The following is a 17,497-nucleotide window of genomic DNA, read 5'->3' as shown; positions in this document are numbered from 1 at the left end:
TTCAGTTTAATATTCAAATATACAACATGATACTTGTGACTGATTTGAACTCAATATATTTCAGCTGATGTTCCAGTACAATACCAGCTTAGCTGTTTCCCTTCTACCCATTTATTCAATAGGTTATGGGACATTATAACCCTTTTGATACCAACTCACCTGGTTCTGCAATACACATGCCTTGTTTTAAAATGGTTTAAAATAAAACTTTCCATCAAAATTTACATTCCAAACCGAGCTAAATAATGACAAACTTATTTTACTAAATTCTTTGGTTATTTTCAAACTTAATTCAAAGGCAGTGCATTTCAGAAGGAATATGAATTGGTTCAAACAAACTACAAAGCTTATCAACAATACCTGAAACGAAACCGTGAACCTCTAGTTAAGAGACTGCCTCCTGACCGAACTTTAGGAGCATTTGTTGAACTGGACAGTCTGAAAAAAATAAAAATAAAATATAAATAATGATTTCTTCTTCAGATATAATGTCTGAGAATTATAACAGAAATCTCTATCCCTTTAGCATTCAGATTATTCCTGTCATGTGTAATATTTATTCACAATGTTTAGAATTAATTAAGCATTATTTTATAGGTTCAAGATTTTGAATATGATAATTTATTTTAGAATGATATTGTAGAGTAGGTATGAATGAATGGTTAAAATGTGAAATAGTATTTAGGTCTGATATGGCTGATTTAAATGCTAAAGGGGTGATCCTTTCTAGAAACCATAAACAACAACTATAGTAATTATTATTATGAATGAAAGAAAAAGGATACAATTCATAATGAAATTACTAAAGCATACACACAGTAATCCAGCAATTACCACACTCTTATAGTTAATAATCGAATATTTTAGTTACATAACCATCTATAGCAGTGGTTCCCAAAATGGGCGGTACTGCCCCGCTGGGGGAAGTGGAAAGATTTAGTGGGGGGCATTAAAGTGGGGGTGATAATGAGGTGGCCAAAAGGAGGCAATGGATGTAAAAGCAAACAAAATAATGGATTCAATAGATTAAGATTTATTTATAAAATATTGTTTTGAATTTGCAGCAGAAAATGGTCTATGATTGTAGTGGTGGTTGGGGGTGGGGATGCATGGAATGTAGCCTGGGTTCCAAGGTGGTGGCAGCTTGAAAACGTTTGGGAACCACTGATGTATAGCAATGGTGAGAAAAGCAGCAGCGGTAATATTAAAACTGCTGTGTTCTTTAAGGTCAATTACATAACACTTTAACCACACAACTATCACAGCTCTATGGCAAGTGATATAAAATCCTAGTGATTATTAGACAAGTGCATTAAACACACCATCACAGCAGCTCTACAACCTGTAGATATCAGTACATTAACCATACATACACTGTGTCAATAGATCATCAGTGTGTGTATGTGAACTCACATAGCAGATATACAAACAAGTTCATTTTACTCATTTCTACACAGTTAATGCCCTTTATATAGATTATTTTATATATATTTATATATATATAAACCTCGTAGTAGCCATACAGACATATAAATTCCACTTAACTGTTGACATGCAAAGTGTGTTGAGTATAGAATGTGAGAACATAACTTACGTGAAGAAAAACTGTTGTTCAACAGCACATCGCCACAAGTACTTACAGGCACTGGTTGTTGGGCACTTGTAACCAATAGGTTGTTGCTTCTGGAAAAATAGTTACAAATAATATATATATATATGTATACATACATACATACATACATACACACACACACACACACACACACACACGTATGTATGTATGAATGTAAAACAATAGGAAGTATTAGCAATTAAATTGCTACCAGCAGTAAAACCTCCATTCTGTTACCAAATGACATTTGAAAGTTTCAAAAATTCTTCTAACTATTGCATGGAAAAATGTTTTTAAGAGATGTGGACTAGCTGACAAATACCTCAAATTACAAATGGCATTTTTTTTCTAGCCCCAACAACAAAGTGGAGAATTAGTATAAAATAAAGATGTTTACTTACCACCCTGAGGAATAAAAGAAAAAAAAGTTAAACTGGGAGAAAAAAAAATTAATAAATAGATGCGAATGTAGGCAGGAATTTGTAAAAATTTGAAAATTAGATTTTCTGTTCTTTGTCAGAAGTATCGTCTCTAGGGGAAACAAGAAACAGAAAAAAATTAAATTCCTTACTTTGGGAATTAAAGCTAAAAACTTATAATGGTGCAAAGAATTCAAAATCTATGATGTTCATGATATCAAAGTGAAAGTAGTTTTAATTGAAGGGAGACTAATCATTTGAACTGGTTTTCCAAAGAATTTCTATCTACTCAGTTCCAGTCAAAAGATTTGGTGGGTCGACCTGAGTACGACACATGCCAAAGACACCACACAGTGAGATTGAACCTGGGAATATGTGACTGCAATGCAAACTTCTCAACCATTTAGGTATGCTATCTCCTATGACTATAACTTAGTTTTAACGCTGTTGATACTAACCTGCCCATGACTGCCCCTGGTTCCATTAATACAAACACAGACTTTTGAGCACAAGAAGCACCACAAGAGTATACTGGAAACCCCATGAGTGATGGCTCATTGGAGAAATAAAGTAGGATTCATTTCAGAAAATTACACTTTTTTTCACCTTTATCGCCTTTGATGCCAACCAGCCTGAGACTGCTCCTGGTTCTCTAATACAAACTTTCTATTTTAATCCTTCCACCAAAATTTTATGTTAGCTTGTTTCAAACACCAGAATATTACAAGTATTTTAGCAGTTGTAGAAGGGGGAAGGACAAAGACAGTTCAGGAAAGATTAGGAGTGAAAATACTGAGACATTAAATTCTATATATTTGGTTGTGCAGAAGTGGGATACATTCTCTGTCTTAGATGTATAAGCCTCTAAAGATGGTAAATTTACTGTCAAAGAAGGAAGAAAAACAAAAGAATTTGAAGAAAATAGTGCTTGCTTGCACTAACATGAATCAAGTGAATGTGAAAAGGAACACACAAAAAGGATAGACATATTGATGTGCAGAGAGAAGTAGACAATGATCTGTTTGATTGAGAATACTTTGTATTGTTTCATTGTCCATTGAAGAACTCTCTCTGAAAAATCAAATACTTCTCTCATTCCAAGCTGATATGTTTAATTTTCTTTTCTATTCTACTGAAGAAGGAAATGAAATTATTTATCTAAAAGTGTCATATCTATTGAAGACTATCTTTGTGTTTAATAGAATTTAGAAAAAACAAATATAATTATTAATATCATAATATATGGTATATATAATACAATAAACACATGTAAAATATACACAATATATATGTTACATATATGTGTGTGTAATATTATAATGTCATTTTACACCTGCTTTCTCAAAAATTATATATATATATATATATATATATATACCAACATCAAATACCTTATGTAGAAACTAAAGAAAGAAAAATTAAGTATGCCTGTATACATCACATGTCACTGATAACTTAAGAGAATCCTTATAAAAGCTTCTCAATAGCAATGGAAAGCTTAGAAAGATAAACATATCAAATGATTGTTTGTGTAAGTTTTTAAAATTTTACAATTAGACTTTGTTAAATTTAACAGAAATTTCTTATATTAAAGAAATGTAAAGCAGCAATAAACTCAGAAATTTTATAATAGCTATTGTCTAAAAAAATTGGTGTACCTTTTTTAAAGATAAGCCACAAAGATATGAGCTTCTTCGAAAGGGTTTAGTTGATTACATTGACTCCAGTGCATGACTGGTATTACTTTTAGTGATTTCACCTATTTCCCATAAAAATTCAGTTTTGAACTCAGAACAAAAAAGGAAGAAAGTATAAACCACAAGGTATTTTATGTTTTGCTTTAATATTGCTACCAATCCACTACCCATGTGTAATAATAATAATCCTGTCTACTATAGGCACAAAGCCTTAAATTTTGAGGGAGAGGACTAGTTGATTTCATCGACCCCCAGTGTTTAACTGGTACTTATTTCATTGACCCCAAAAGGATGAAAGACAAAGTCAACCCCAGCTGAAATTGAACTCAGAATGTAAAGACAGCTGAAATACTGCTAAGCATTTTGCCCAGAATGCTAATGATTCTGTCAGTTCACCACCAACTTCAAATTTTGGTACAAGGGGGTCAGTTGATACCACTGATTCTAGCATTTGACTAGTACTTTATTTCAATGACCTTGAAAACATGAAAGCCTAAGTTAATGTGAGTGAGACTTCAACACAGAACATAAAGAGTCTGTTAAGCATTCATTCCAACACTCTAGGGATTCTACCAATTTACTGTTTAATAACTGCTTTTTGTTTGAACACAAGGCCAGTAGTTTTGAGGGGAGGGGTGTTAATTGATACTACAATAATGGCTACTAGATGAAGTTGTGGATTACTAGACCCAGACCAGCAATTGATAAAACACTGGGGTATTAACTATACTCTTTTACTTGTTTCAGTCATTTGACTGTGATCATGCTGGAGCACCGCCTTTATAGTCGATTTGCTTATTCTTTGTAACCCTAGTACTTATTCTATTGGTCTCTTTTGCCGAACAGCTAAGTTACAGGGACGTAAACACACCAGCATCGGTTGTCAAGTGATGTTGGGGGGACAAACACCGACACACACACACACACACACATATATATATATATACATATACGACGGGCTTCTTCCAGTTTCCATCTACCAAATCCACTCACAAGGCTTTGGTCGGCCCGAGGCTATAGTAGAAGACACTCGCCCAAGGTGCCACGCAGTGGGACTGAACCCGGGACCATGTGGTTGGTAAGCAAGCTACTTACCACACAGCCACTCCTGCACCTATCAGGTTTTTAATTAAAATAATGCAGTACCTTACAAATTGTAGTAAGCAGACTGTAGTCACTGGTGATTATTCGTTGTTTAGATCATTTTAGATTTAGATTAAACAATGGCTATAAACATACACTTTTCTTTTGTAATTGAGTCAAATAGTGTCACCCTAAATTAACTTGCTTTACTTTTCCCTTTATGGGTTCCGACCCAAAGACTGTGACCATGCTGGTGCACTGCCATGTAAGTATTGTCACACCTGCAGAGGGAAATGAACTTGTGACCCCCAAATGAAAAGTATGATGTTCTACCAACAGAACTATGTGGACAACTGTGTTTTGTAGATAAAAGATTTGACATTTACCAGCTTCAGAATATCATGTAGTGTACTGTTCCTTAAACATTAGAATATTTATTTCACAAAATGAAAAAAGAAAGGAAAAAAAATTCTAAATATAACATGGTTTATAACATGGCCAATGGCCCATGTTGTAAGCATAGTAAATTTTAAATGTTCAATTTCATAGCCAACACATTTGTCAAAACATTAGTGAAGTCAAGGATTTAAAACATAACCCATGGAAAAAAATCTATTCAGCTGGAAAAGAAATAATTATGATAAAAAAAATTTCTATTGGCACAACACATTGTCATTTATTTTAATGATTCCAAACAAGTGAAAGGAAAAAAAAAATCAACTACAATAGAATTTGGTCTTAGGATTATAAAGAAACAAAACTTTAATATATTGTACAACAAAGTTTACATCTCTTTGCTTGGAGTATAGTCTTAATCGTGTAGTTTTAATTAATTCAAGTCACAGTACTGATTAATGTTGTAGGTTAATCAATTAACATTATGGTATTAATTAATTAGTTATAGTCTTGATTAGTTACAGTTATAGTCTTGATCAATTAATATTACTTATAGCCTTGATCAATTAGCTATAGTCTTGATTAAAATTATAGTTTTAATAAATGTCAGTCTTAATTAACTAGTTACAATCTTTATTGAAGTTACACATCTTGAAGTTATAATCTTGATCAATTAGTTATTGTCAGGATAAAGTCAAGTTATAGTCTTTACTCAATTAAAATTAATTAATTAAAATTATCGTGCTGGCCTCATTATGAATGTCAACACTTCTTTATTTGTTCTACATTTAATTCAAGACAATCATTTCTTTTGCTCTACCAATTAACAATAACAATATTAATTGCTTATAGTTACATCAGAAGACAATACACATTTTAACTGAAATATATAGTTAATTCAATAATTCTAGAATATCACACTAAGTTTGCTGTATATAACACAATGCTGCTTCACAAATTAAATTACATTACTGCAATGATAGAAATGAGAAGTTCACAGACGTACAGTGTTTCTCTGACTTTTCAGCTTACAGAGGGTGGGGGTGATGGGTTTATAGTGTCTAGTCCTACATTCCTAACCCAAACCTTTCAGACTTTCATGTACTCTTATTTCCTAACACCCATTTCCATCAATGTGTTCACCACAAGGTCCAGTCCTAGTGGTGTTGTGGCTTGTGTGTCTCAATGACCCGGAGATTTATGCCAGCAGAGTGCAAGTTCCTGGTAAGAATCCCAGGCTGGACAGGTCAAAAGACACAGGCCAGGCTAATATGGATCACCTCTTTCCAGCTAGTGAAAGGTAAAGATACAAAAGCATTGATGACAATTCAAAACCAAGAAAACCTGAGAGAGGAAGGCTTCCCCCACCCAATGGAAACATATGACATGGTACAACAAAGTCTGAAACAAACTGCAAGAAAAAGTAGAGATCTAGCAGAAAAGACACAGAAAAGACAGCTCATTTGGAGAGAAGTCATTGATAGCCTAGGCTCCACTGGCAGCAGCTTCAGTGAGTAAACAATTACTGTATGCTCAGTAATGATATGAGTGTGGTGATTTGGACCACAGATTGAAATTGTTAATTGCACATCGTGTCCTTTGTTCAAGATATAGTAATTTATTTGACATGACTGACCTTGCTGAAAAGAATCATAACCTCAGTAACAATAGGTGAGCAATTTGGAAGTAATATATTATGTTGGCATCCAGCTGAAAAATCTGCTTACATAAAAGTTCATGCTAATATTTCAATTTGCTAGAACCATTCAAACATGCCAAAAACATTGTGAAGATATATACAAAAATATTTCAAAGAAAAATTAATACATACACAGATAATTTTTGGTTTTTACATTAGTGTAAGGCTGGGATTTAATATTTTCTACAGAGAATATTCTCTTTCAGAGAAGTTAATATTCAAAAGGGACCAATGTACTATTTGATTCCATACAGAACAGAATTAATGAAGAACAGCTGAAGTAAACATCAGTTTAGTAATAGAAGTCATAAAGGTGTCTGTCAACTTTATGGTGGTAGTCACATGACACTTTGTTTAAATAATAACAAACAACTTTTATAACTGCAGACAAACTATTCTTGATGAAGATCTTTTTCATCCATGAACCAATAAAAAAAAAACAGTATTATAGAATTTGACTCGTGATTTCTATAATATAAGAAAATGCTATAAAGTTGTGATTTTATTAAAAAATTTACAAAATCACACAAAAAGAAATAAATGCAAGAGAGTTTATAAATTTTCATTTTCCTGAAACCCATTATCATGATATATAATATAATAATAAGCATCATCATTATCATCTTTTGATATCAAATTCTGCTTATTTACTATGTCCCAAAATTGTAATACTGAGACTCTGAGAGGCTCGTTATACCTAGCTGTAAACAGATACCATGGAACCATTTAGTCATGCTTTCTGCAGTTATTAACAGAAGCACAATATAACTAACATATGAATTTGCTTGCTTCCAATAGTGAGCTAAAATCATCCTGCAATTAAAGCATACAAGAGACCTACATTCTTATCCAGGTGGAGTGACAGGTTTCCCTGGCTTAGTCATATCCAACTGGAATAAACTCTATAATACCATAATACCTGGTAAACACTAGTGAATAAATATGGGGGAAAAAGAAAGATATATTGGAGCTTTGTATTGCAAGAGGATTGAGGAAATTACATACAAGAAGTGAAAAAGTTAAATAAAAAGTTATTTAATAAAGTAAGTCAAATAATACTTGCATTATGACAAAAACCAACAACCTAATAAACAAGGTAGTTATCGTTTTTGTTTGTTATATAAAAGTTATGACTACCTAAATTTGTAAAATGTGAATGGAAGAATCAAATATTTGAATTAGTTAAATAAATGTTAAGGCACTTAGACTTTAATCTTCTCAAGGCTATTGTTGATCTATTGGCAAAAATCTCTCGATTAACTCTACTACTACTACTACTACTACCCCTATCACTGCAGTTGACATATTTCTATAAGCTTGATTTTGTTAAATCAACTTTAGTAAGTTAACCCTTTTATAAAGTACAATGGCCCATTAGCCTGGAGGTTTTGGCATTTGCTTCTGCAGTGTTAACCATAGATGAGGCATATATGCTAATAGATAAAATGCTAATCTAAATAACTCATTTCAGAAAACTGAATTACTATTTCTGTCACAATTAAGAAAAAAAAAAAAACTGGAGAGAGTAGAGTTAAATATCTTACAACAGAGTGATAAAGTGAAATGAGCCTGTAATGGAGTAAGAACACAATTGCACTTAAGTTGCCAAAACAAATATCTAATCCTATCAGCTATTTTCCCTCAATAGATTTTATATAAATCAAATAAAAGATATGGATGTCTTTAAGAAGATAAAGAATTGCTTTATAAATGAAGCTGTGAAACAAAAAGGAAAATAATTTGTAACTGAAACATCAACCTATAGTTTCATCAGTTTCATAGTAAAAGCAAATGAAGACAATTGTCTTTAGATCGCAGTATCTTCTAAACCTTTTGACATACCAACCCACCTGAAACTGCATTTGGTTCTATGATTCAAACTTCCTCTTTTAAAGTAAGATAAATTAAAACCATCAATATTTTGTTTCTTGATGTTCTAAGTACCAGTTTAGTAATGTCAAAGTTCTTTTACTAAATTCATTATTTTCAAAGTTAATTGAAACAAAAGTAGTGCATTTCAAACAGAAATATGGCAACAAAGGGCTTAATTCCATCATTGTCTTTAGCTCCACTCTCCTCACTGGAACAACAATGTGAGGGTTTTCTAAGGTTTGGTAAATAAATAGAAGACCATGATTCACAGATGAGGTCTAATAAAACTGAAACAAGCCTGACTTAGAATAGATCTGGTTCACTATTCACTGCATATTCTTAAGCAAGTTTTGATCAGTTTCAAATTTAGAGTTTTCTTTCTTGCAATTCTTGACAAACATCATCACATCATTAATGCTAACAATTTTTGCTTTGCATTATAGGTGTCAATTTGACTGCTTGAAACATCTTTTAAGCCACTATATTCCATATGGTAAACACCTCTATATGATATGTGTGTACACACACACACACTTTCAGTAATGACTTGAGAAATCAGAAACAATGATTTAGTGCTTTAATTCCAATTCCAAATGACATTGACTGCACTTTCTTGTTTTGGGATCTAAAATTATAAATAAAAATAATACTGGTTTCAAATTTTGGCACAAGGCCAGCAATTTCGGAGTGGGGCTAAGTTGATTATATCGACCCCAGTTTTCAACTGGTGCTTATTTTATCAACCCCTAAAGGATGAAAGGCAAAGTCAACCTCAGCAGCGTTTGAACTCAAAACATAAAGATGGACAAAATGCCGTTAAGCATTTTGCCTGGTGTGCTAACAATTCTGCCAGCTCGCCACTCTAATAATGAAGATAATAATTATGTTTAGCTTTCTTTTTCTTTCTCTCTCTCTACACATACACCATGAAACCTAGATATATTAAGTCAAGGTAGTTGTGGAGCTCAGTCAAGTGTGTGTGTTTGTGTGTGTGTGTGTGTGTGTGTGTGTGTGTGTGTACACACAATTATAATGATAGAATATGGTTATTTCACTTTCCATTATCTTTAAGTTCAAAATAAAAGAATGTATATAATAATAAATATAATCTTCCACCAAAAAGTGGACATACATGTGTATGTGTGTGCATGTATGTAGTTGATATATCCTTTCTGGTTGTATCCTCCCTGTTTCTCCACATAGTTTAGATTAAGGAATGTTTGAGGACTTCTAACCTAGTCATTAAACAATTGCTGTATGTGTTTGAGTGTGTGTGTGTGTGTATATATATATATATATATATATATATATATATATATATATATATATATATATATTATGTAACTGTATATGGGTGTTTAATTGCATGCATGTATGCATATAAAACTGAAAGAACAATTTTTAAAAATTTCTTTCAAGTAGAAAGCCAGAAAAAGAGATAGAAAAAATGTACTAACTAAAAGGCAAGACCATTTTGAAGAGATGTGAAATTAAGAAACTATAATACTAAGATACATAAGTTGCTGAAGAAATATTGGTAAAGATCAATTGAAGCATGATTAAGCAAAGATTCGTATGGTATGGCCATCCAGCTGACTAAAGAATACCATTAGCTTGTGATCAGAGCTTGGCCAAAAAAAGCAGTGGAAGGAAGACCAATCAAAATTCGTTTGTGTATTTTCTGCTGATATGCAATCATCTTCTAAATTGTGCACTATATATGCGTAATATATATAGAGAAATACATACATATGCATAACTAATGTTATACATACACACACTCACATGTATACATTATACATACATTATTTATATACAGTGTGTGCGTGTGTATGTATATATGTACACACACATTACATATACACAATATATATATATATATATATATATATATATATATACACACACACATACATAGACATACATACATTGATACAAGTACAAAATTGTCTTATTTTCATGTTTACATATTAAATCAACCAATTAATTGTTAGTTCCAAAAAAACTCATGGCTATCTACAGAACAGAACAGGCATTTATGTATATGTAAGAGTATATTGATTGTGTGCGTGCGTGTGTGCGTGCGTGTGCATATTTGTGTGTGTGTGTGTGCATAAATATACTCACATGTACATACATATATTAAAAAAATAAACATTTTCAAATGTGAATTTGCAAAGTACACTATACAGCAGATGCTTAAAAAATCTAAAACAATAAACTACTTCAAATTTTGATAATTTAAAAAAAAAAATAAGATTAAAATATATATTTTTAATGAAATGAACAAAGAACAACTAAGAATAGTTGTTAATATAATGGTAATATTAATAAATAATGATAAAAATAAAAATAATAATAATATTAATTATTATTATTACATTTATTATTATTATTATTATTACTTTAAAAAAAGTAGATTTTCATCATGCAAGATACATTTCAATAATTGAAAAAAAAAAATAGATAAAAAAGACAGGAAAAAGATTGCAATAATTATCATAGACAGAATAATAATAATAAAGATAGAATGAATATTTATTGCTGGAGTGCTTGTGATGAATTCTATTGAAGCAAAAAGTAAGTTTAGTAGCAAAATATATATTAGCTGCCAAAATGAATAACAAGGAAGTAGCTAAGTACTGCTAAAGCAGCTGCCCTCAGCAAACCAGACACCAATATTGTAGCCTGTAGCCATTGTGAAAATATAACCTATTGAATAATAAATAAATAAATAAAAAGTGCATCCCATTTTCGTTTATTAATGGTGTTAATATCTTAGATCAACAAACACAAAAGAAGAAGAAGAGAAAATGCAATGTTCTAGCATGTATATCTTTCACAGGAGCATAAACAGTGAAAGTGAATAGAAGAGCAGGTCACTGTAACTGTATAAATAAAACAGTACATAATCTAAGGGAGATAACCCCATATTTTTGTCCACAACCTAAGTTGTTTATCCATAAAGAAATCAAATCCAAGTAGTTATTATGTGTGATTCAGCCAGCCGTGACCATCCCATTTATATTTTCAAGCAGAGTTATTCAAAGACTATTTTAGCAAATATGGGTATCTTAGATTACATCATGAAGAATGTGATTTTTAATAAGTCTTTATTAAACTTCAACTATAATACTAAAATTTATTGGAAGGGATTAAAGGTAATGCTAATAAGAATCCTTTCTGCTATAGGTACAAGACCAGTAATTTTAGGGGAAAATTAAGTTGATCACATCAACCCTAGTGTTCAGTACTTATTTTTTCTGACCCCAAAAGATGGAAGACAAAGTTGGCTTCAGCAGAATTGGAACCCAGAACATAAAAGTGGATGAAATGCCACACTGCATTTTTCTCCAGGTACTAACGATTCTGTCAGTTTAATAATAACAATGATGATTTCAAATTTTCGCACAAGGCCAGCAACTTCGAGTAGGGATAAGTCGATTACACCAACCCCAGTACTCAAATGGTACTTATTTTATCAAGCCTAGAAGGGTGAAAGGCAAAGTTGACCTCGGTGGCATTTGAACTCAGACCAAAAAAGACAGACGAAATGCCACTAAACATTTTGTCCAATATGCTAACGATTCTGCCTTCATAATAATAATAATAATCCTTATTACTATAGGTACAAGGCCTGAAATTTTGGAGGCGGGGGACGAGTCGATTACAGCGACCCCAGGGTTTCACTGGTACTTAATTTATCGACCTCAAGAGGATGAAAGGCAAAGTTCACCATGGCAGAATTTAATCTCTGAGCGTAAAAACAGATGGAATACCACTAAGTATTTCACCTGGTATGCTAACGACTGCTAACATGCTGCCTGAATAATAATAACAATTGTAATAATAAAAATGTCCTTTAGAGGAAGATTATTATAATTCTTCTGTTTATTCATAACTTCACAATTTCTTGTTGTTTTAATTTAGCTTGGTCTGCATTAATTGATTTAAGGAGAAAAAATAACTTCATTCAAGCAATCAAAACCTTCTGATTTATAGAATACACATATATCTGTACAATGGAACTTTTGAAATACAGTTCATTGTACATAATATATGACTAATGGTCATTTTAACGATTCATCAGGTATGCCATTCAGAAAGTCCCACAGATTGCAGTTTACTCCTAACACTGATGCATCCTCACTGGCTAATGAGGATCATAATTGGTGACTTAAGCTGTCATAAAAAAAAAAAGATGATTTTAGAAAATTAAGTTTCTTAATTAGCCAAGATTAATGTGACCAAAATCAGAAACAGATATATATTTAATGAAAAAGTGTGTTAATAAATAAGAAAAAAAGAACAAAGAAGAGAAAAAGAAAATGACTAGCACAATGTGGGAACTGAACTGCTGTCTCCTGCTTTACTACATTGCCGATATGCTAACAGGATCTTATATTCAATTAAATTTCTAAATTTACAATTTGTGAATTAAAATGTTCAGCTAATTTTATTTAGAAACAAATGAAAAGGCAACAGTTATATATAAACATCCTTTCACAAATTGAGTGATTAATTTCTTTTTTCCTTTTACTTGTTTCAGTCATTAGAGTGTGGCCATGCTGGGGCACCACCTTGAATTTTTAGTCAAATGAATCAACCCCAGTACTTTTTTTTTAAGTCTGGTACTTATTCTATTGGTCTCTTTTGCCAAACTGCTACGTTACAGGGACACATACACCAACACTGGTTGTCAAGTGGTGGTGCGGACAAACACAGACACACACAGATATATAAAGGCTTCTTTCAGTTTCCCTCTACCAAATCCACTCAGAAGGGTTTGGTCTGCCAGAGGCTATAGAAGACACCTACCCAAGGTGCCACACAGTGGGACTGAACCCGAAACCATGTGGTTGGAAAGCTTCTTACCATGAAGCCATGCCTGATTGATTGATTATTTATTATAATAAGATTAGTCAATGTGTGTGTGGTTATTAGCAGAATGACCCACCCAAAATAAAAATTTATTTATAATTGTTGGTTCTAATTCACAGTAAAAAATATCTTTTAATGTAGATAATCTCTTCAAGCTAAATTTTATCAGTTTACATCATTTAATATTTGTTGAATAAAGGTTTAAAGATGGATTTGGATTCAAAGACAAGAAATTCAATTAATGTTAGGTAGAAAAAAAAAAAGAGTTGATTCTTAAACATGAAAAAAAAAAAAATAATGCCAAATAGTAATAAAATAAATAAAACCACTTAACTAAATAAAAATACCAATCAAATCTTAACGTAAATAATAATGATGATGATTTTTAAAAATACAATTATATGCAGTTTAAATGATAAAATAAAGATGAAGCTTGCAAAAGAAATAGATGAAAATATTAAATAAATAAGAGAAAGAGAAAAGCTAATGAAGAAAACTTCAAAGCAAAGACAAAGAAAAAAAAAGTAAAAAGCAGTTAATTCTTATCAACAAATAATAAAACCAGCAGATTCTGAAAGAAATTTCAGAAACTGGCTAATGGTACAAATATTGGCTCCTGGTGTCATGACAGCTACTGACTCGCTAAGTTGCATAGCCACACAGAAAAGTGGTATTAAAAGAAATTTTTATCAAAAATATTTTTTTTTTAATTTCCCAATAACCAGAACCAATGAAAGAAATCCTGATTTTACCATGTCTGTGCCAGTGCACAAATATTTGCTGCCAGTCATCTACAACAGAAAGGTAATTCTAGGTTTAATAAAACAAGAACATTTGTCACTTTTTTTTTTTTTTATTATAAAAAAACAAGAGGAATTTGTCTTTTTTTTTTTTATTTCTTTTTGTGTTTTCTTTAATCAGAAAAATCTAAATACTGGATGTTGTCGTTTTGACTATTTTGGGACCATAACAATACATACATACACTTACATATGTATTTTTGTATGTATAAAATAAATTATATATATATATATATATATATATAAGTATATGATTATAAATATATGATTATAATTAAGGGCGTTGGAGGGACAAGGCCAATATGCTAGACATAGATGTCAAATGTCTATGAACCACTCTAAATTTTGTCCTTTTTGCAAAAAAGAGAACAAAATTTAGAGTGGCTTTTAGACATTTGGCATCTACTTCTAGCATATTGGCATTGTTCCTCTAGCACACTTAATTATAATTATATATATAATTATATACTTAAATATTAATTTTACCAACATGGTGCTTATTATACGTTGGCCACTGATATAATCATTTTAATGAGTATATCCTCAATTTACACACACACACACATATATAAGTTTAGAAGTGCCGATCCTTAACTGTGGTAAGAACCTGTGGAAGAGGTAGACCCAGGAAGTGATGGGATGAGGTGGTGAAGCATTATCTTCGGCTGTTGGGTCTCACGGAGGCAATGACAAATGATCAAGACCTTTGGTAGTTTGCTATGCTTGAGAAGGCTAATCAGGCCAAGTGAAATTGTAGTTGTAGACAGTACTGGGGACACATAAAAGGCACCCACTACACTATTGGAGTGATTGGTATTAGAAAGGGCATCCAACTGTAGAAACCAAGCCAAATCAGATTGGAGCCCGGTACAGCTCTCTGGCTTACCAGTTCCATTCAAACTGTCAACCTTAGTGGATTTTGAACTCAGAATGTAACCACAGGTAGAATGCTACTAAGCATTTTGTCCAGTATGCTAACGATTCTGCCAGCTTGACACTTTTTTTTAATAATAATAATAATTCTTTCTACTATGGGCACAAGACCTGATATTTTGAGGGAGTGCGTAGATCAATCGCATCAACCCCAATGCTCAAATAGTACTTATTTTACCAAGCCTGAAAGGATGACAGGCAAAGTCAACCTCAGCAGAATCAGAACTTGGAATGTAAGAGAGATGAAATGCTTCGTAGCATTTTGTCTGACATGCAAAGATTCTGCTAGGTCATCACTCCAAGCCATGTGTTGAATGGGATTGTTTGGGGTTTGAATAATTCACCCCCAGAAACACTGGTGTTTTGTTCATCAACCTTAAACAACCCTTATTCAGAAACTTTTTGAGCAAGATGGGCTGCTCAGCCTGAAGAAAATTCTAACTGGGCTCCACCTGCAAGATCATGTGCTGTTTATCTCAATATGGGATCACCAGGTCACACACATATGGTTGTGATGTATATGCCTGGTGTATCCTTATCAGGCAGGTAGTCATGATGGGTATATTGGGCTTCATATATTTGTACCCCTAGTCTCATTTTGATGGCATGTGCTGCTCTAACTCAATAATAATAATATCTATTATTATTACTATTATTAATCATTATTATTATTATTAATATTTCTTTTATGTGCCATAAGACATTAGATAAAGGGAACATTTTAGGGAGCATTTACAATTTGTGTGAGGCTTTAATAATAATTTCTAATGATAGTGTAAAGGCCCCATATTTTGAGGGGAGAAAAACAGTCAAAAACAACATCAGTCATTGACAAGTACTTATTTTATCAACCCTGGAAGGATGAAAGATGAAAAATGATAAAATTGATGGCATTTTTGCAGGAGTTTATAGTCAGATGTAGTATAACTGGAAAGAAATGTTTGCTCATTAGTAAAAGAATAAAGAATTACAAACAAAATATAATTTTGAAATGTAATGAACTTTGGAAATGTTCTAAGAGAAAGATTTGAAAAAAAAAAAAGAAAAGAAAACCTACTATCAAATTAAAGCTAAAAACATTCTTATTGAAACTTTAAAAAAAAAAACAAAAAAAGCTAACTGAAAATTTTAGTGTAATTTCACTCCATAAAAAATATACATAAATGAATGAGAAATATATGTAAATGTTGTTAACCATTTGATTAGTTTTGTGTACACATGTGTGTATGTATGTGCATATGTGAATAAAACTTGCAACATTTAAACTAAACTAAAAACAGTGCAATCCAAATATCTGATAGTGAAATATATTCAGTGAAAGTGACAGTTGATTAGTGAGCATTTCATTAGACTATATCAACAATTAACCTCAACTAACATATGTGTTTGTGTGATTTTGTCTACACTAAGTTTCAAAATCAGTGTACTCTCAAGGCATCTTCAGGTCATGTATTTCTACATTCACACGTCTTTTGAATAAGATTTGATTGCATGCACTTGTGTAACATGTAACACATAAAACAAAGGTCTCGTTTTCTATGCAAATAACCTAAATTCTACAGTGGTGAGGAAAGGAGGGATCATATATTCAATCTTTATTCGTAAAGAGCAGAAATGGAGTGGGGTATCTTACAGAAGTCAATTGTTGCTAAGTATAACATATACTAGTTTTTATCTCAAGCCTGCAAATCATATACACTGGATAATTTGATATATATATGTATATATGCATGTGTGTGTGTGTTGATATATATACTCATCATAATTTTAACATCCACTGTTTTATATATTTTTTCTTTGCTAGTTTCAGCTCGAGAGCTTTGGCCATGTTGGGGCACCACCATTAAAAAGATGCCAGCACATGGCTACAGAGAATCAAACCCTATACTTCTCAGATACAGGCTGAGTACTCTGTATCATTAAGCTGAGCAGCACCTTTATTTATATATATATATATATATATATATATATATATATACTTTATTTAAAAGCAGCAGAAGTATAACAAAAGACTGTTACTCAGAGTTTCACGTTCCCGTTCATCGGACATCTAACAAAACTGTCCGATGAACGGGAAACTCCGAGTAACAGTCTTTTGTTATATT

At 32.0% G+C, this 17,497-nt stretch overlaps 1 protein-coding gene across 11 annotated transcripts in view; it reads right to left on the bottom strand.

The window, feature by feature from the left end:
• LOC128246976 (FERM domain-containing protein 5-like) overlaps window positions 1-17,497 on the bottom strand; it is a 276,439-nt gene that overhangs the window by 60,692 nt on the left and 198,250 nt on the right. For 8 of the 11 annotated variants that reach the window (XR_001409851.2, XM_014920490.2, XM_014920484.2 and 5 more), the window contains 3 exons: window positions 14,412-14,450; window positions 1,595-1,683; window positions 361-438 (listed from right to left, as the gene is read on the bottom strand). Coding sequence is in view for 10 of the 11 variants with exons in the window: in XM_014920490.2 (XP_014775976.1) it covers window positions 361-438; window positions 1,595-1,683; window positions 14,412-14,450 (206 nt within the window). In the remaining variant the exon portion in view is untranslated. The remainder of the gene's footprint in view (window positions 1-360; window positions 439-1,594; window positions 1,684-14,411; window positions 14,451-17,497) is intronic. The other 3 variants (XM_014920488.2, XM_014920492.2, XM_014920493.2) reach the window with 1 other exon arrangement.

The sequence above is a fragment of the Octopus bimaculoides genome, chromosome 12, assembly GCF_001194135.2.
Source record: "Octopus bimaculoides isolate UCB-OBI-ISO-001 chromosome 12, ASM119413v2, whole genome shotgun sequence".
Classification (NCBI taxonomy): Eukaryota; Metazoa; Mollusca; class Cephalopoda; order Octopoda; family Octopodidae; genus Octopus; species Octopus bimaculoides.
Note: the sequence above shows the minus strand (reverse complement) of the source record. Positions and strands in the feature narration are given on the sequence as shown.